General features: G+C 43.6%; 1 protein-coding gene across 1 annotated transcript in view; it reads left to right on the top strand.

The window, feature by feature from the left end:
* The first annotated feature begins 518 nt into the window (after positions 1-518).
* The window catches only part of AAMP (angio associated migratory cell protein), a 44,529-nt gene continuing 23,970 nt past the window's right edge, over positions 519-21,077 (top strand). The window contains exons 1-6 of the mRNA XM_033945598.1: positions 519-752; positions 8,866-9,012; positions 11,827-11,946; positions 19,068-19,207; positions 19,583-19,727; positions 20,094-20,177. Coding sequence (XP_033801489.1) covers positions 650-752; positions 8,866-9,012; positions 11,827-11,946; positions 19,068-19,207; positions 19,583-19,727; positions 20,094-20,177 — 739 coding nt within the window. The 5' untranslated portion in view covers positions 519-649. The remainder of the gene's footprint in view (positions 753-8,865; positions 9,013-11,826; positions 11,947-19,067; positions 19,208-19,582; positions 19,728-20,093; positions 20,178-21,077) is intronic.

Raw genomic sequence — 21,077 nt, 5'->3', positions numbered from 1 at the left:
ACTTTCTTTTAATAATTTTGTACATCGCTTAGCAAACCGATTAAGCAATCCATCAAATATTAATAAACTTGAACTTAATACATCCCAAGGCAGGGAAACATTTGGTGAACTAAATATTTTATGATTTTTTTTTTTAACAGAAATTGTCCTTTTTTTCTGGAGGTATACACAAGGCCATCAATGGAAGAGGGAGGTAAACCAGGGTGATTTCTTTAGCCCTGTGCTTGGTGGTGGTGGGGATAAAGGGATGCCTTGCAAGAACTGTAGGGTGGAACCAGTGTTTTATAACATTCATTTCTTGCATGCTGCTCTCCCCAAAACAACTGCTCAGTGCCATTTACACAAAACCAAAAGGCATGATCTGCTGGGGGCCTGGGGAGGAGCCAGCATTGTACTTGATGAGAGGGAAGAGCATTAGACCAGGTAAAATGCCCCGCCCCGCAGTCGCATTTGCTAATGACGACGGTCACGTGGCGTCGTCTGCGCATGAGCCCTGCAGCGCCCGGCCAAACTACACCTCCCGTCGAGCTCGGCGCTCGCGTCCTCCGCGACACGCCCGCCCTCGGCGCGCTCCCATTGGTTGGCCGAGGCGCAGCGTCAGGTTAGGTTGCGAGCGTCGCCAGGGCCAGGGCCGCGTTTCCCGGTGCTCATGGCGGACCCCGAGCCCCAGGACCCCGGCGCCGAGCTGCAGCTGCACGAGGACGAGGAGATCATCGAGGTGCTGGAGCTGAGCGACGCGGAGCCCGACGCAGGTAGGCCCGGAGGCTCCCAGAAGGGAGGGCGGATCCGGGTGGCTCTCCAAGCGAGTAAAACCCGGATGTGGCCAGTCCTGCTGCCCAGATGCATTCTGGGGCCTGGCTGCTTCTCCCCTGGCATCCAGATTCCCATGTAGCAATTGCTACTCCTACTTATCATTGCAAGCAGGCAAATGGATTAAATATCAAACTTTCAGAAGTCAATTAAAACCTATCTCTTTGATACATTCCTCTGACTCCATTTCTTCCTTGATAATAATAATAATAACTTTATTCTTGTATACCGCCATACCCAGGGAGTTCTAGGCGGTTCACATCAATTAAACAAAGATCAGAGATTGCAAGCGGAATCGCATCAATTTATCAAAATTACAGGCAACGATGTGGTTGTAGTTAAAAGGATAGGTGTCAGGTCAAAAGCGCGCCGGGACAAGGTGCGCCCAGACAATTGAGCGCAGCGTGCGCCGCTCTAAATTACTGTTTTTAGTGCTCCGACGGGGGGGGGGGGGAGCGCCGCGCCGCGCCGCGCCGCGGGGGTTTGTAACCCCCTACATTTTACTGAAAACTTAACTTTTTCCCTGTTTTTAGGGAAAAAGTTCAGTTTACAGTAAAATATGGAGGGTTACAACCCCCCATAACGCCGGCGTGATGTCTAAGTAAACTGGGGGGTTCCCCAACAAAAACCCCCGTCGGAGCCCCTAAAAACTGTAATTTAGAGCGGTACGGCAGCGTGCGCTGCGCTCAATTGTTGGCACGTGCTTTTGTCTTTCACGCCGTTGTCTATGAAACAAAAGAATAGGGAGAGAGAGAATCGTGAGGGGTAGGGGGAAGAAACAGTGTGAGGGGGTAGGAGGTTTCAGTTCATTGAAGGAAGGGGGTGTATTAAGGATCCTGTTCATGGAATAGGTGAGTTTTGAGTAGTTTTCTGAAGTCGAGGTAGGTGGGGGCTTCAAGCGCAATTTGGGCTAGCCATGGGTTCAGCTTAGCCGCCTGGAAGGCAAAGGTTTTGTCAAGGAATCTTTTGAGATGACATAGTTTTAGGGAGGGGAAGGCGAACAGATGAATTCTGCGGGAGTTCTTATTGGTGCAATTCAGAATGAAGTGAGGGTTGATGTAGTTTGGCGATAAACCAAATACTGTTTTGTAACAGAAGCAGGCGAACTTGAATAGGACTCTGGATTCGAATGGCAGCCAATGAAGTTTATGGTAGTAAGGGGTGATGTGTTCCCATTTGTTCAGGCCGAATATGAGGCGGACGGCGGTGTTTTGGATTATTTTTAGTCTCCTGATGGTTTTCTTCGTAGAGCTCAAGCAAATGATGTTGCAGTAATCCAGTATGCTGAGAATGGAGGATTGTAAATACTTGTCAATCGCTCCTCCTAAACTTACTTGCTCCACTTCATCACTGACGCTGAAACCGTGGATTGAAGACAAAGTTTTATTTTATTTTTCTTTCCAGCTTATGATTTATCTTTAATCTTATCTATTGTTTTGCCTTTTGTCTTTGTTTTGTTCTATTTCTATCATTTAAATTTCTCCAGAATTCTACTGTTCAACAGCTCCCCCTTCTGCTTCTATTCCTTTCTCTCCTCTCTTCTACCTTCCAAAGTATTTAGATCAATGCTGTCTTGTTAAAATGTTTATTTTATTTTTATTTTTCCTCTAACTCTACTTTTCACTTCTCTATTACCCTCCAGGTACTTTAGTTAGATTGTGAGCCTTCGGGACAGTAAGGGAATTTTTCAAGTACCTTTCTTATTTCTAATCTTAATGTATATTTTCTGTAAACCGCTTAGAACCTAACGGATGTAGCGGTATATAAGAAATAAATTACATTACATTACATTCCAGATAAGAATTGCCGCTGCTGGGTCAGACCAGCGGTCCATCGTGCCTGCGGCGACCCTTAGGTCAAAGACCAGCACCCTAACTGAGACCAGCCCTACCTGCGTACGTTCTGGTTCAGCAGGAACTTGTCCAACCTTGTCTTGAATCCCTGGAGGGTGTTTTCCCCTATGACAGATTCCAGAAAAGCGTTCCAGTTTTCTACCACTCCTTGCATTTGTACGGAATCTATCCCTTTTCAACTTTAGTGAGTGCCCTCTCATTGATTAATAATACAGGCTCTTTCTCTGTAAACCGCTCAGAGCTGCTTGTGGTATTGCAGTATATAAAATAAAGTTATTATTATTAAAATACGTAAAAGACAATTTCTGCTCACTAGAACTTACAATCTGCTGCACGTTTAATTTGTAGTGGTAGAAAACCTGAATGTGTCATGCCTTTGCTACGTCAATTACCGATTAAATCTCTTAATTTTATTGTTTATTGAAAGCTTTTATACTGCTACTAATGACTAGGAAGTGAATTCGGAGCTGTTACATGAGCTTCTGCATTGGTGTTACAATACAGAGTTAGCGTTTTTTGAGATGATTTTCCGTACAATCATAATTATACCATAATCATCCTACTAAGGAGCTGATACTGACGGAATGCAACATGGATTGACTAGAGGTAGGTCTTGTCAGATAAATCTGATCAATTTCTTTCACTGGGTGACCAGAGAATTGGATAGAGGGAGTTCGCTAGATGTGGTGTATTTAGGTAATAGCAAAACCTTTGACAGTGTTCCACACAAGCATCTAATAAATAAACTAAGAGCTCATTTTACAAAGGCGCGCTAGCGGGGTTAATGCCCGTGACTTTTCATCATGCGCTAACCCCTGCGCTGGCCAAAAACTACTGCCTGCTCAACAGGAGGCGGTAGTGGCTAGCCCGTCCGGCGGTTTAGCTTACACTATTACGCACGTCAAACCGCTAGCGTGCCTTTGTAAAAGGAACCCTAAGTGCCCTTGGGATGGGCCCCAAAGTGACGGGCTGGGTCAGGAACTGGTTGAGTGGAAGGCGACAGAGGGTAGTGTTCAATAGGGATCGCTCTGATGAAAGGGATGTTATCAGTGGTGTGCCTCAAGGTTCTGTTCTTGGGCCTTTTCTTTTTTTAATATTTATATAAGTGATATTGCTGAAGGGCTGCTGGGTGAGATTTGCTTCTTTGCAAATGATACAAAAATCTGCAATAGAGTAGACACCCTGGATGGTGTGAATAACATGAAGAAAGAAATGGCAAAACTTGAAGAATAGTCTGAAATTTGGCAGCTAAAATTTAATGCTAAGAAATGCAAGGTCATGCATTTGGGCTGCAAATACCTGAGGGAACGGTACAATTTAGGAGGTGAAGAATTTATGTGCGCAACGGAAGAGTGGGACTTAGGTATGGTTGTATGTGATGATCTTAAGGTGGCCAAACAGGTTGAAAAGGTGATGGTGAAAGCTAGAAGGATGCTAGGGTGCATAGGGAGAGGTATAGCCAGTAGGAAAAAGGAGGTATTGATTCCCCTGTATAAGACTCTGGTGAGACCTCATTTAGAATAGTGTATGTGTGCAATTCTGGAGACTAGACCTTCCAAAAGATATAAAAAGGATTTAATTGTTCCAGAGAAAGGATACTAAAATGGTTGGTGGTCTTTGTCATAAGGCTTATGGGACAGACTTAAAGATCTCAATATGTATACTTTACAGGAAAGGCAGGAGAGAGGGGAATTATGATAGAGACGTTTAAATACGAGGCATAAATGCACATGAGGCAAATTCCACATCCCAAAAACTTTAATAGAAAATACACTTCTCCCTCTGTATTCGTGGGGGATGCGGGCGGACCATGGGCGCAAATACAGAAAAACCGCGAATAACTTTTTAAATATTATTTGCGGTTTTTAGAAAAAAACCTTCCTTTTTTTTTTTTTATTGGAACCGTGAATAACTTTTCTACAGCGATTTCTGGGCAGTGAGGCAAGCAAGCAGCGATTTCTGGCAGGCATGCTGGGAAGCAGTGTTTTTCTCAGTGCACACTGGGAAGGATGGAAGCAGCAAATTTGTGGGAGAAAGCATGGTAGCAGCGATTTTCAGAGTGAATGGTAAGCAATACATTTTTTATCGGTACAGTTAAAGGAAAAAGAACTTTAATGATGATTTAATTTTTGGGGGTGGAGTCAGCTTCCGAAAAATTTTGAATAAGCGAATCCCCAGATACAGAAACCGTGGATACGGAGGGAAAAGTGTATAGTACTGTACGTACTTATATTGCAAGATCTCCCTCGTTTCAAACAGTCACTACACTGCAGGTGAATTGGGGTGATACTTTTATTACGTTCAGCCATGCAGCGTGAGATGTGTGTATGTTGTACACGATCAGTGATGCGACACGCGTATTTGATGTGACGCATGCATATGTGCTCGTACTGCAAGTCAACGCTCGTTTATCGAATTAAAATTTAAGAAAATGTTTTTCTCGTCTTGCAAAACCCTCGTAAACCACGTTACTCGCTATCCAAGGTTTGACTTTATGCTCTTTCACAGCAACCTACACAGCATTTCACTCTTTCAGAAACCACAAAAGCTCCGTCCCCAAACTCTACATAACCAATCTACTTGTATCTAACTCAGCTGTATTGTACTTTAAATTGCTGTATTGTAATTCTACTGACAACTCATGTCCCCCTCTGTTGAATGATTACTACATCCATCTCTGGTAAGTACCTCATATTATACTTCTTACTTTATATTTCATTGTTGAAGCTCCTAAATATAATGTAAACTTCTTGATTTGTAAGTCGCTTGAACGTACATAGGCATGAAGCAGAGTGGTCTCAAACTCGTGGCCCGCCAGGTACTATTTTGAGGCCCTCAGTAAGTTTATCATAATCACAAAAGTAAAATAAAACAGTTTCTTGATCATCTGTCTCTTTAGCTATAAATTACAATATTATTATTAAGACTTAGCCAAAAGGAAAGATTTGTAAACTATAACGAGTTTTACCTCATGCAAAATTGTCATTTCTTTAATAAGACATTAACTATTTTTTTCTGAGGCCCTCCAAGTAACCTACAAATCCAAAATGTGGCCCTGCAAAGGGTTTGAATTTGAGACCACTGGCATAGTGCGACCCAGAAATTTAAGATTAGAGTATCGAGGACGTTTGGACAGTAGTAAATAGAATAGAGAATTGTCAATTTTCCAGTGAAATTACTAATAAAGTAACAGAGCAAGAAGCTCAGTAAAATTTAATGGGTAAAAGACTTGATAAAGTAGAATCATCTGTCTCAGTGATGCAAGCTTGCTTAACATCTAACATGAAAGATAATTCAGTAATACATATGCAGATGAAGAAAGTAGAAAATGCCATGAGATCCAGAAACCTCCGCTTCTTGAATTTTCCTATATCTCATTTTATTTCTCCTTTGGAGTTACTGAAAATGTATTTGAAAGATGTTCTCCACTATGAATTGTTGGATAGTTTTTCTCCTGATAATTTATATTACATTTCCAGAAACACCAGGGAGGTGTGGATCAATTGACATCACCAGATAGTTTGAATATTTCTCAGTTTCTGCAGTCTTCTAAAGATTATATTGCAAAAAGAGCAGCATTACTGGTAACATTAAAATCTGAAATGGAAAAGCAAGCTATTCTTAAACTTTATTATATTTATCAGCAAGCTCTATTCTGTGGACAGAAATTAAATGTGTTTCCAGATGTCTCCAGGCAAACACAGTATAGAAGAAGACAGTTCTTACAACTCAAGACACGATTCTTGGCAATAGGAACTTTATTGTTCCTTAAATTCCCCTGTAAATGTTTGGTTACATATGAGAGTAATAAGTATAGTTTTGCTGACCCATCTCAATTGGAAATTTTCTTACAAGATAAGCCTAAAGTAGATAAATTACCTGAGATTATTACAGAGGTTGATGAGAAGTGATAAAAGAAAGGAATATAGATGTGTCTGATTGCCAGATTATAATTTAAATTATCTTGTAATTATGTGATTTGTCCCAATAATGTGGACTTGGAATTTAATTTATTTTCTTTGATGTAATAATTATCTTGTTTATATTAGTGTGTATTCCTATTTTTATTTGTTGTAATAAATGATTAAATTTATAAATAAATAAAAAAAGATTAGAGTACTGTAGTATTTGTCAAATGGTATTTATTGCTTATATCACTGGTTCCTAACCCTGTCCTGGAGGATCACCAGCCAGTCAGGTTTTCAGGCTAGCCTTAATGAATATGCATGGAACAGATTTGCATACCTGTCACTCTATTACATGCAAAATACCGGCTTTTATCATCCACGCCGGTCTCTGAGATCAGAAGTGGCGATGCCTGTGGGTGGAATACAGCAAATAAAATATGCTTGCAGAAGGGAAATGTCGATTTCATTAACGGGTACCGTTGTGGAATAATCTGGTTGGACAGTTGTGATTGATTAATGACATATAGCAATTTAAGTAGTTTCTAAAATCAAATTGTTTTTGTAGAAACTTTTTCTAGTTTTATGAGGAATAGTAGTGAAGAAATGAAAAAGATGTAGGTTGTCTATTTTTATGTTTTTAATCTGTGGATTCTAATTATGTTTTGTTATATTTTTGTATGTATTTTGGAACTTAGATTTAAGTAGACTGTGGGCTCCTTTTACTAAGCCGTACGCGCTAACGCCTCCATAGAGCTGGCGTTAGTTTTTTCCGCATAGCGCGGAAGTTAGCGCTCTCTAAAAACGCTACCGCAGCTTAGTAAAAGGAACCCTATGTCTTAAACAAATCTAATTAAATCAGATAAACAGGACAAATAGGAGTTAGGGAATATTTCACAGAGGGAATGATGAAGACGTGGGTATTTCACAGCTGAATGGCAGGAGTTAAAAACAGCCTTGAAAAAAGTGGGCTTTTAGCCTGGATATGAACACTGCCAGAGACGGAGCTTGATGTACTGACTCAGGCAGTCTGTTCCAGGCATAAGGGACGGAATCTGGAGTTGGCGGAAGATGAGAAGGGCACAGATAAGAAAGATTTTCCAGCTCCCAGGGAGGAGTATAAGGAGAGAGGAGAGGTACCGAGGAGCTACAGCATGAATGCACTTGTAAGTCTATAGGAGAAGTTTGAACTCTTCTGTAAAATTGCATTGGCATGATGGATATTGCATAGGATGCGATGAACCGAATGGTAATCTAATATAATAAAGCCCTAAGCGCGCGTGCGCACTCCCACCTGCGTGCTCCCGTTTTCCGTGAGCTGTAGGGACCCGCAGGTAGGAGTGCGCATGCGCACGGTGGCGCAGAGCCTGTCGGCTGCGGTGGCTCTTGCCATCTGAAGGATAAAGCCAAGTAAGTTGCTGCCACCTCCGCCCAGAGAAGACGCAGTCAACCCATCCAGCTGATATCCGTGACGAATCGATTCGCGCTGCTGTTCTGAAAGGGCCACCGTTCCCCCTACTTGCTCCCGTTGCGATTCGAGCAGTGTCTGCAGCACTCTACAAATGCTGCTTCGGGCCTTCTACTGCCCTGATTTGCTGGGCAGTAGAAGGCCCCGAAGCAGCAGTGTGTAGAGTGCTGCAGACGCTGCTGGATTCGGAAGGTTAGTCGGGACCGCGGGAAGGGAAGCGGGGGGGTGGGGGTGGGGCGGTAAGGGACTAAGGGAGCCGGCCAGACCGAGGGAAGGGAAAGAGGGGGTAGGGGAAACACTGCTGTTGCACAGGGAAGTGGTGTGTGGGGGGAAGGAAATGGAGGGGGAGGGAATGCTGAGTGGCTGCTGCACAGGGAAGTGGTGGGAGAGAAATGCTGCTGCATAGGAGGCAGGGAGACACAGGGGCAGGGAGAGACATAGAAAGACAGACAGCCAAAGGAGGACAGGGAGAGAGACAGACAGCAGGAGGGAGAGAGAGACAAAATAAAGACACAGCAGGAGGGAGAGAGAGACAGAAATAAAGACACACAGACATATTCTAGCACCCGTTAATGTAACGGGCTAAAATACTAGTTTATTATAAAGCACAAGCATCGCCCTTAGTCAACTCATTTCTTGCCTGATCGCAGGATGCAGCATAAAGCATGTTTTTGATGAGGTTGGGAGGAATGTATCTTTTTGTGTGCCCTCCCTCCCCCCATCTGGTTGCTCTTGAATTGAGTGCGCTCACCCTTTTCAGCTGTGTTGCCTTGGATTTGATTTGCTTCTTCATCTAACCCTTGTTCTGTTGGTCTTACCGTTTCTCTAGATGACCTGGCCAATGAGATGGAAGATGTGGACTTTGCTGATGAAGGAGACGGTGCGGAGAATGAGGACTGGGAGACGGAGGATGAGGGCGTTGAGGAGGGTATGGATGCCCTGGATGACAGTGAGGTGACCTTCTCCAGACACACGGGTGAGACGATTTTCTCTGGTTTTATGCTGCATTCAGGCACGAAGGTCTTTTTGTGTGGGAATGTAGTTTTCAGGGCAAACATCTGCCCAATCTCCATTTGCACAAACTCTTTGCAGATGTGATAGTTATAGTAGTTTATTCCATTTGATATATTATCTCATCAATAAAGGTCAAAGCGGTTTACAAACCCCTCTTCCCCCAATATAATTACAATAAAAATAAACAATCAAATATACATTTAAACATTACATACAGAACTTTACAAATCCCAAAAGAAACCAGGAGAGAGAGAGATACCTATAAAAAAATACATTTTCAGTTCAGATTTAAAAACTTTTATATATTGTACCATCTGAAGATCAGATGGTTAATGATAGGCTTTCTGCTGCTAATTTTCTTCAAGATTGGAAGAAAGCAATAGTCACTCCTCTGCTAAACTAAATTAAACTTTAAGTTTGTATACCGCATCATCTCCATAAAGATAGAGCTCGGCACGGTTTACAGGTAATTCAATAAATGAGGGAAGGACATCATAAGAAATTAGAGGTTATGAAGAGCTTTACATTTTAAATAGATAGTTTTACATTTTCAGATGCTTTCAGAATAATTGGAATGAGCCTAGGTTCCGCAGCGGGGCAGGGAGGTTATTCCAAAGCTCAGTGAATTTGAAGAAAAGGGATTTCCCTAATTTACCTGTATACATGACGCCTTTTAACGAGGGGAAAGATAGTTTGAGTATGTGGGCGGATCCAGGTCAGTGGAATTAGGGGAGGAAGAATGCCATGTAGGATCTTGAATATTAGGCAAGTACATTTAAAGTGAATCCTAGAAATCACCGGAAGCCAGTGAAGTTTTGACAGAAGCAGGGAAACATGGTCAAATTTGCTTTTTGCGAAGATCAACCTAGCCGCAGTGTTCTGGATCCGCTGAAGTCTTTGAAGACTTTTCTTGGTTAGACTTAGATAGACCTACAGATCATGGAAGCACGCAGTTAAGAGTATGCATGCGCGGCTAGGGTTTTATTATATAGATGACAATTTTGCATGAGGTAAAACTCTTTATAGTTTATAAATCTTTCCTTTTGGCTAAGTCTTAATAATAATATTGTCATTTATAGCTAAATGATCAAGAAACAGTTTTATTTTACTTTTGTGATTATGATAAACATACCAAGGGCCTCAAAATAGTACCAGTCTATTAGTTGTTATCCCCTTGTAAACCGCTTAGATTTTAACTTTTGGTTTTATATTGGTGGTATATCAAAAAAATTTAACTTGAATCAAAAAATGCTTCAGTATGGGTGGATACCACATGGTCTTTTGAGGCAGGAGGAATCGCCAAGTTGGCCTGAGTACTAGAATGTAAAAATCTACAGGGCAAATAGTTTGTAATCATTTCAGCTAAATAATTTGGTTCATTTTTATATAGATAATAATAATAATAATAATAATTTATTTTCTTATATACCGCCCCACCAGCAGTTCTGGGCGGTTCACAACAAGAATAAAACTGAGCAGTTCAGCGAATAATATACAATTCCACAGTGGTAATACATCGTAAACAATCAATACAGCAATAGCTAATATACAATTTAAAATCCTATAATCTAATAGAATAGATGCATAATTTAAAAAACAGCCTACAACAAGTTCTACTAAAGACTGGTTCAACTCTAGTTAAAAAACAATGTAGAAAAATTTTAAAATTTGAAAGTAAAGAAATACTAATTAAACACAGCGCAGTTAAAATCATTATTCTAATTTATCAAATAAATACGTTTTTTAAAAATTTTCTAAATGTAAAATAAGAATAAGTTTGAGAAATCAGTGGGTGTAACCAGGAATTCAGCTTCCCGGCCTGATACTCCAATGTCCTATCTAAAAAAGTTTTATAACGGCAGGACCTTGGGGCAGGGAAGATGAAAATGCCTGAGCGAGACAATTTCAGATATGAAACCAAATAAGATGGCAATGAGCCCATAAATGCCTTAAACTTTACCCGGAATTCAACGGGCAGCTTAAGAAACAGTGGCGTCACGTGATCCCACTTCTGAGCCCCCGCCTAATTGAAGCCCAGACACTAGTACCCTGTGTATTACTTTTTCAGCGTCACGGGTGCACTAGTTTACCAGACTGGCAACAATTACAACACATTCAGCTAGTGCTTCAAAAGCCCTCCCCGTAAGAAGCCTTTCCTAGGGCTTGCAAGAACCACCTTTCATGGTATGCTGCTTTGTGACAACAGAGTAAATTGTCTTCTGACTTTTGTTGACACTCTGGCAGGGGAATGTGTAGAGAGCAATGCAAGCTTCAGACATAGGCAGCAGCAGTGCATCTCTCCTTTGCTAGGGCACTGCTGTTGTCTGTGTTGGGTGTGAAGCTGTTTGTATGAAAAAGACAAGCTACAGAAGTGATTGTTTGATTTCATTACACTGCAGAGCATATTCTGAAGTATTTTTGCCTAGAAAGCAAAGCAAAGAAACATCACACCCGTTTAAGAGGTTAAATTTTTGTTCACTTTCTTCTTTCAAACCTGAACAGAAGAAAATAAATTTGAACAGCTCTTAAAAGCCCTTTTTAAAAAAAAAAAGAATTTATCGGGTGATCTGTTTTTAAATAAGTAGCTTTTGCTGACTCTTGTTTTGAGAATAAATGAAGGATTTTGGTTTCCCATGCTGTTAATCCAACTTCATGCGCATTAAAGTCATTAGAAAGAACCGTTAACAAAATTTTAACTGGATAACGGGTATAATAACGTTTGTTTGTGTGTTCAGACTGGTTTTGTATGACTACAAAATATTTAATCTTCTTTTAGCTTCCGTTTTCTGTGTGAGCCTAGACCCTCAAGAGAGCGCACTGGCAGTGACGGGAGGCGAGGATGAGAAAGCGTTTGTGTGGCGGCTAAGTGATGGCGAGCTTCTTTTTGAATGTACAGGTGAACCTCCCACACTTGTTTCTCCGTGAAGATATGAAAATAAGATTCAAATCTCAAATGCCTCTCTGCCCTGTATTCCCTTACTCTTTCCTCTCCGACTGACTTCATTGTCCACTAGACCAGTTCAGAACGAGGAAGTTATGCTCCTGCATGGAGCAGACGCTTGTGAATCCAACGCGCAGGATATCGGATGACTTTCTTTACTCAGTTACGGATGAGCCATTGAAAGTCTTGCGGTCCTCTGCTTGGTCCCAGGAGAATACCCAGAGGAATCGAGATCTGGAGGCCTAATGAATTTTGGTTTCACTTATGGTGCTGAAAATGACCTTAAATCCTTTTTCTGTTTGGTTTTGTCCAAAAGGTTTCATTTATGGATGTACAGTCAAACCTCGGTTTGCGAGTAACCCGGTTTGTGAGTGTTTTGCAAGACGAGCAAAACATTCTCGCAAAACGTGTCTCGCAAACTGAGTGTTGACTCGATTTGCGAGCACCCCCCGATAACCGGCATCGCTCGCAAAGGGCCCCCCCCCGCTCGAATCGGCACCCCCCCCCCCCCCCGCAAGAACAGGAACCCCCCGCCTGACCAACTTTAACTCACCCCCCCTTTGGCACCGGCACGCAGCCCACAAGTGCCGGTGCCACTTGAAGATCTTCTTCCCAGTCTCATAAGAACATAAGCAATGCCTCTGCTGGGTCAGACCTGAGGTCCATCATGCCCAGCAGTCCGCTCACGCGGCGGCCCAACAGGTCCAGGACCTGTGCAGTAATCCTCTATTTATACCCCTCTATCCCCTTTTCCAGCAGGAAATTGTCCAATCCTTTCTTAAACCCCTGTACTGTACTCTGCCCTATTACTCCCTCTGGAAGCGCATTCCAGGTGTCCACCACTCGTTGGGTAAAGAAGAACTTCCTAGCATTCGTTTTAAATCTGTCCCCTTTCAACTTTTCCAAGTGTCCTCTTGTTCTTTTATTTTTCAAAAGTTTGAAGAATCTGTCCTTCTCTACTCTCTCTATGCCCTTCATGATCTTATAAGTCTCTATCATATCCCCTCTAAGTCTCCTCTTCTCCAGGGAAAAGAGACCCAGTTTCTCCAATCTCTCAGCGTATGAGAGGTTTTCCATCCCTTTTATCAAGCGTGTCGCTCTCCTCTGAACCCTCTCGAGTAACGCCATATCCTTCCTAAGGTACGGAGACCAATATTGGACGCAGTATTCCAGATGCGGGCGCACCATTGCCCGATACAATGGCAGGATAACTTCTTTTGTCCTTGTTGTAATACCCTTCTTGATTATGCCTAGCATTCTATTTGCTTTCTTAGCGGCTGTTGCGCACTGTGCCATCGGCTTCATTGTCATGTCCACCATTACCCCCAAGTCCCTTTCTTGGTTGCTCTCATTCAATAATATCCCTCCCATCGTATAGTTGTACCTCGGGTTTCTGTTTCCAACATGCAATACTTTACATTTCTCAACGTTGAACTTCATCTGCCATCTCGCCGCCCATTCCCCCAATTTGTTCAAGTCCCTTTGCAATTCTTCGCATTCCTCTTTAGTCCCAGCTCCACTAAATAGTTTTGTATCGTCCGCAAATTTTATTATCTCACACTTCGTGCCTGTTTCTAGATCATTTATGAATATATTAAATAGCAGTGGCCCGAGCACTGAGCCCTGCGAAACACCACTCGTGACCCCCATCCAGTCCGAGTAGTGGCCCTTCACCCCTACCCTCTGTTTCCTACCCGCCAACCAGTTTCTGATCCATCTATGTACGTCTCCGTCCACTCCATGGTTCTTCAGTTTCCGGAGTAGACGTTCGTGAGGCACCTTGTCAAAGGCTTTTTGGAAATCAAGGTATATGATGTCTATGGGGTCTCCTCTGTCCATCCGTTTGTTAATTCCTTCGAAGAAGTGCAATAAGTTCGTTAGGCACGATCTCCCCCTGCAGAAACCATGTTGGGTTGTTTTCAAAAGTTCGTTTCTTTCCAGATGTTCATCGATGTGTTCTTTAATCAGTGCTTCCGTCAGTTTCCCCGGAACCGAAGTCAAACTCACTGGTCTGTAGTTTCCCGGGTCACCTCTTGATCCCTTTTTAAAGATGGGCGTGACATTGGCTATCTTCCAATCCTCCGGGATCATGCCTGTTTTCAAGGATAGGTTGCAAATTTGCTGCAGTAGTTCCGCTATCTCCTCCTTTAATTCCTTCAGAACCCTGGGATGGATTCCGTCCGGACCCGGGGATTTGTCAGTTTTAAGTTTTTCTATCTGCCTGTGTACATCATCAAGGCTCACTTCCATGGATGTTAATTTTTCTGCTTGATTTCCATTGAAGATTTGTTCAGGTTCCGGTATGTTGGTTGTGTCTTCGTTTATAAATACAGACGAGAAGAACATGTTGAGTCTTTCTGCGACTTCTTTCTCCTTCTTAACCGCTCCCTTCCTGTCTCCTTCGTCCAGCGGTCCTACCTCCTCCCTAGCTGGCTGTTTCCCTTTAACATATCTGAAGAACGGTTTGAAATTTCGTGCTTCCCTGGCTAGCCTCTCTTCATACTCTCTTTTGGCTTTTCGAACCACATGGTGACATTCTTTTTGATACTTCCTGTGCTCCTTCTGGTTCCCTTCAGTTTTGTCCTTTTTCCATTTCCTGAATGAATTTTTCTTATTGCCTATTGCTTCCTTCACTATTTTAGTCATCCATACTGGGTCTTTTGTTCGACCCTTTTTGCACCCCTTTCTGAATCTGGGGATGTGCAGATTTTGTGCCTCGCTCACTGTGTCTTTGAAAAAAGACCAGGCATGTTCTACTGTTTGCCATTTTTTGGAAGTGTTCCTAAGTTTCTTCCTTACCATTTCCCTCATTGCTTCATAGTTTCCTTTCCTGAAGTTGAAAGATGTCGCTATGGTTCTCTTTCCGTTCGGTATGCCTACTTCAACCTTGAACTTGATCATATTATGATCACTGTTTCCCAACGGTCCCACTACTTCCACTTCCTTTGCAGGTCCCCTTAGTCCATTTAGGATTAAATCCAGAGTGGCATTTCCTCTCGTCGGTTCTCTAACAAGCTGCTCCATGAAGCAATCTTGTATAGCCTCCAGGAATTCTGTCTCCCTAGCGCATCTTGAGCTTCCAAGACTCCAGTCTATCCCAGGATAGTTGAAGTCTCCCATAACAACTGTGTAACCGCTTTTGCATTCTCGCTTCATCTCGGCATCCATTTCTTTATCGCTATCTCCGGTTTGCCCGGGTGGACGATAGTATAGGCCCATCTTTATTTCATGCCCTTTCCTACCCGGTATTTTAACCCATAGCGATTCCAGTTTGTTGATCATCTCCGCTGTGTCCATTCTTGTCGATTGTATGCTTTCTTTTACATATAGGGCTATTCCTCCTCCTTTCTGACCTGACCTATCCCAGCGATAGAGCTTGTACCCCGGCAGTGCTGTATCCCATTTGTTTTCCTCATTCCACCACGTTTCAGAGATTCCAATGATGTCTATGTCCTCTGCATTGGCCATGGCTTCTAGCTCCCCCATTTTGTTTCTTAAACTCCTTGCATTAGTATATATGCAGTTTAGATCCTGGCATTTTGTTGTCTTCATTTCTTTTCCCTGTGCTTCAGTCTTTGGTGTCTTCTCTTTTGCTACAATCCTCTTCTGGGTTAGTTGACTCCTGTAATTTGTCTCTTGTTTCTTCCCTGCCTTTTTTCCCCTCAGTATCTTCACGGGATACCTTCTTCCGAATCATCGACGCTAGGTCGACTGTCGGCTTTCCCCTTTCTCTTAGTTTAAAGCCTGTTCTATTCCTCTCTTGACGTTGTTTGCTAGAAGTCTTGTTCCCGCCGCGCTCAGGTGCAGTCCATCTCTCCTGTAGAGCTTGCTCTTGCCCCAGAACGTTGTCCAGTTTCTCACGAAGAGGAATCCTTCTTCCTCACACCATCTCCTCATCCACGCATTTATTGATTGTAGTTCTTCCTGCCTTTTCACATCTGCCCTCGGTACCGGTAGGATCTCTGAGAATACTATCTTCTGGGCCCTCATCTTCAGCTTCCTTCCCAGAATCTTGAACTGTTCTATCAGCGTGCCTCTTCTGTAGTCTCTCCTGCTGACATCATTCGTCCCAATGTGGATCATTACTGCGGTCTCTTCCGTCTCCGCTCCATCCAGGATCATCCCAATTTTGTCCACGATGTCCTTGGTTCTCGCTCCTGGGAGGCAGGTCACCAGTCGATCCTCTCTTCCTCCTGCTATGTGGCTGTCCACATGCCTCAGTATCGAGTCTCCCACCAGGATCGTTGACTTTCCCTTCTTCAATTTTCGTTTCGGTCTCAGGTCAATGTCCTCAGCGTGCTTCACTCTCTCTTCTTCTGGGCATCGACTAGCCAATTCTTCCCCCTCGTGCGGTATTCTTCTGTGGGTGGCAGAGCTGGCAGAGACTGGGAAGAAGAAGATCTTCAAGCGGCACCGGCACTTGTGGGCTGCGTGCCGGTGCCAAAGGGGGGGGTGAGTTAAAGTTGGGCAGGCGGGGGGCTCCTGTTCTCGTGGGGGGGGTACCGATTCGAGCGGGGGGGGGGGAGCAGTTCTCATGCCGGTGCCAGATGGGGGGGTGAATTAAAGTTGGTCGGGCGGGGGGTGCCTGTTCTCACGGGGAGTGCCGGATCACGCTGGGGGGGGGGGGGACTTATCAAAGTGAGTTTCCATTATTTCCTATGGGGAAACTCGCTTTGATAAATGAGCATTTTGGATTACGAGCATGCTCCTGGAACGGATTATGCTCGTAATCCAAGGTACCACTGTATTTTCGGTTTTGGCTAGATGTGATCCCCCCCCCCCTCCTCAGTAGGCCCTTTTGGGGGAAATTCTACAACTGCTAGATTTTGAAAAGCCATCCGGGGAAATCTGGACCCGGTTGCTGGAGCGCTTGTTAATTTTCAAGAAGTTCCTCTCAAGACACGTTTCCGACCAGTATTTAAATGAATGTTTTAGCTCCTGAGGAAGGTTACGAAATGGAGCTCTGTCTCGTTGGGATTCAGATAAGTTTACCTTACACTGAATGAATTGTTATATGAGGGACTTATGAATTACGATTTGATTTGAACTGTGTTTTCTTTTTGGATATTGAATTATGTCGAAGAACATTGAAGAATATTGCACTGAAGTGAACTCCTTTGAATGTATTCTAAGAATTATTTATTATGAACTGGGACTTTGTAGTTTTGATACTTATACAGTGGTACCTTGGTTTATGAGCATAATTCGTTCCAGAAGCATACTGCAAATATCTTCTGGTCACCTATGAGTCTCTGCCCGGGCCCCCAAAAAAGCCACTTGAGATATATCCAGGCCCATACTGAGGTGTCTCATATATTTACTATTTGGCCCGTGAATATTCTATGAGAATCTAATATCAGGTCCTGTCAATGCTTTTTTGTTCAACCCTATTCTTGCTTGTTCCAATTCTTGTTCAAAAGGGCTGCCGCAACTGGGGCATTGCTCCTGCCCTGACTATACTGCTAGACCACCAGGGATTGTAGGGTAGTTCAGGGGGAAGAGATTGTAAGTAATGCAGCTGTGATCTTCTACAATAGTTTATATGGTAAGTAGAACGTTCCAGACAAATGCTTTTGATACAATATTTTAGCAGGAATTTTAAGTCTGTAAATTTGGTTGATAAGCTCCTTAGGAATTAGCCTCCCTGAAGGAATTATAAGGTTAACTATCATTCCAGTGCTCAAAGTCAGCCACTGTAAAAACACGTGAACCAAGACCACAGCTATCTTGTTTGGGGGTAAAATACGGTCTTTCATTATTTATAATAGTTCTGTGGTTTTAGCAGAGGGATGCAGACTGCAAGCTCTGACAATCCTTAACTGACCTCACTGATGTATATTTACTTTGCCAAAGCTTGATTTTTGGGGAGGTTTTGGCTTTGGGGGGAAGTTTTGACTGCAGTTTCAGCTGAAAACTTTCAGACAGTATTGGTGGCAGTCTTATTTTTGGTAGAGACTGAAAAAAGTAGTGTTCCTTGTCATCGGTGGCAGATGAATCCAGGCAGATGGGCTAAGTCCACCTACCAGCAGGCAGAGATAGAGAGCACAAAGTTGCTCACTGGAACTCCAGTATTCTCCATCTCCTCAGGCGGGTGGATGGTCTTTCTCCTACTCCTGGTTTCATCTGCTTTTGGATTAGGCTTCCTGGGTAGAACTGGTGGTGCCAGTTCCCTGCCCATCCCCTATTGTCTCACCTGGTATTGGCCCAACACTGCTTACGCCCTCCTCACACTCCCAGAAGAAGTTTTGTCCTCTATCCATTTCCCTTCTCCTGCTTGCTTTCTCCTTCTCTTCCTCTTTGAATGCTCTTCTATGCTTCCCCCCACTTCTCCCTCTGTTTTTATTTGAGTGCTAGAGCAGCGGAGAGAGTTCAGAATGAGTAGGTTATGCTTCTGAACCAGTGAAGGAGGTTTTCCTGAGTTATTTACATATTTAAAAGAAAAAGCGTGCATTCTGCTCAATCTACAATTCTTGCTGGATCACAAATACTGCATACATAATCACATATTGATTACAATGTGCCATGACTCTCCCCTGAGATACTGGACTACTAGTGACTGCACTGTGTCCTCTATAGGGCTGGTTTCACAAGCGCTTGTTCTGTCGTATCTGCTAGTAGAGGGGCATGTCCTTTCTGATCTGATCTGGTCTGGTAGAACTAGAGCAGCGTCTTGCCAACTTTGTCAAGCCACAGCACACTGCGTCTCGAGGCATCCGGAAGTGTGCGGCCGTCGTCATGGGGTTGACGTCCGTGCATGCACGAAGGCCCTTCAGATGAGCCCTGAGCTGCCAGACGCGAGGAGAGGCGCTGGCACCAGCTGATTGCCTACAGGATGTGCCTCTCGCCAGACATCCAGAAACAGCACCTCTCCTCCTCCCCAGCATCTCGCGGCACACCTGAAATCTCAGGAGACACACTAGTGTGCCACGGCACACAGTTTGCGATACACTGGACTAGAGGAAAGTAAGTAGGTAAAACTACATTTTCCTTCCTGAGTGGGTTTGCAGGGATAGAGGGAACGCGTGTAGCTAACACTTGTTCTGTGACATATAATTGTAGTTGTTATATCTCTGCAGGTCATAAAGACTCGGTCACGTGTGCTGTCTTCAGTTATGACTCGTCCATGGTAGCCACAGGTGACATGAGTGGTCTGATCAAGGTGTGGAAGGTGGACAGCAAGCAGGAGATCTGGTCCTTTCAGGTTGCTGATTTGGAGGTGAGGCTCCTGTTTAGCAACTGGCTCCTCTTTGTTCCTGCCTTTATTTGGCACCCATCAGGATGGAGTCTAGAACAAGTCCCTTCTTGCTTCATCAGGGAACCATCTGATTTCAAAACTGAAATTGAATCACTCTAATTGGGGGGCTGGAAGAGTCTAGAGCCCTTTTTCGAGGAGTGATGGGGAGCAGACAGTCGGGTTCATCTTGGGCAGAGAGCGGAGGAAGAGTCCAGGATCTGTCTCTGAGGGCTGGGGAGGGGATGGTGGGGTAGAATCTCTGGTTTAGCATAGGGCAGGTTCTTGGGGCTCTCCCCAGGTCATTGTAGGATGCTGACTTGCTTCTTGCTTCTCTTTGTTCCTGGCTCTGTGTGACAGTGGATGGAGTGGCACCCCTGTGCACATGTGCTTCTGGCTGGTACTGCTGATGGAAACTCCTGGATGTGGAAGGTGCCCAGCGGAGAGTGTAAAACCTTTCAAGGACCCGGCTGCCCTGCAACCTGTGGCCGAGTGCTCCCTGATGGTAAGAGAGCCACGTGCGCATTGCTGTTAAAAATCACAGAGTCATGCTGGGCAATAAAAACCAGGACACGACAGCTGGGCCCCGCAAACTGCCGACACGTTCACAGTCTGCAGTTAATCCTTCTGACTGTATGAGACTCAACATCTGAGTCCAGAGCTCAGTGAATAAGAGATCTTGGTCTCTGCATACAACAGGAGCATCCAGGAGAGCACCACAGAGTCTAAGAACTTGCCAATTCCCCCTCCCTTTTTTTTTTTTTTAGTTTGCGTCCATGTACCCCTAGAATGTGTTTAGTGGGCTCATCGATGAAGTAAGGGATGTGAAGTTCCTCCATCTAATGGTGGTTCTTTCTCTTTGACTCTACAGGAAAGAAAGCTGTGATGGGTTACGGGGATGGGACGGTTCGAATCTGGGATCTGAAACAAGGAAACTCGCTGCATGTCCTAAAGGGTGAGTAGGGCTGTCTAGAAGGGGAAAATGCTTTAACCCTTCTGGCTGGTTGCAGTGATGAGTTTATCGGTTCTGAACTAGTAGGAGCTTCTGCAGGGCAGGAGGGAGGTGCATTGGAGGATTAGTAGAATAGCAAGTTGGGAAGCTGGGATCTGAGTCCTGTGCTCATTATGACCTTGAACAAGTCATTGACCATCTGTTCCTTCCAGACAAGAGAATGCATTCAGATACAGAAGGTAAGTTGTTCCAAATTAAATCCAAAATAAGTGCATTAGATCTGTTTGGGGAGGGCTAGAATAGCAGTGGGCGCTGTAGGGTGGGAATGAAATGCATTGGTAGAGCTGGTGTGTTTGTTTTTTTTTTTTTTTTTTGGGGGGGAAGGGGGACAAAGGTTGAGTATTTTAAGTATAAGACCAAGAATGTTATAATGCCTCTGTATCACTCAATGGTGTGGCCTTACTTTGAGTATTGTGTTCAGTTCTGGTCTCCTTATCTCAAAAAAGATATAGCGGAATTAGAAAAGGTTCAAAGAAGAGCAACCAAAATGATAAAAGGGATGGAATTCCTCTCGTATGAGGAAAGGCTAAGAGATTAGGGCTCTTCAGCTTGAAAGCGATATGATCGAGGACTACAAAATCCTAAGTACTGTAGAACGGGGTAAATTTGAGTTGATGGAATAAAAACTACAGGACAGTCAATGAAGTTACATGAAAATACTTTTATTTGAAATCCATTTTATTAAGAGACCAAACACACATATAGTGTATGCAAGAAGCAAAATACAGCAAAACACAACTTGAAAAGTTGCAAAATCGGTCTCAGTGATCAACCCAGAACCCACCCCCTCCAGTCAATTCTACTCCCCTCCAGTCAAAGTCTAAAGAAATAACAAACGAACTC

Source organism: Geotrypetes seraphini, chromosome 5, assembly GCF_902459505.1.
Source record: "Geotrypetes seraphini chromosome 5, aGeoSer1.1, whole genome shotgun sequence".
Lineage (NCBI taxonomy): Eukaryota > Metazoa > Chordata > Amphibia > Gymnophiona > Dermophiidae > Geotrypetes > Geotrypetes seraphini.
Note: the sequence above shows the minus strand (reverse complement) of the source record. Positions and strands in the feature narration are given on the sequence as shown.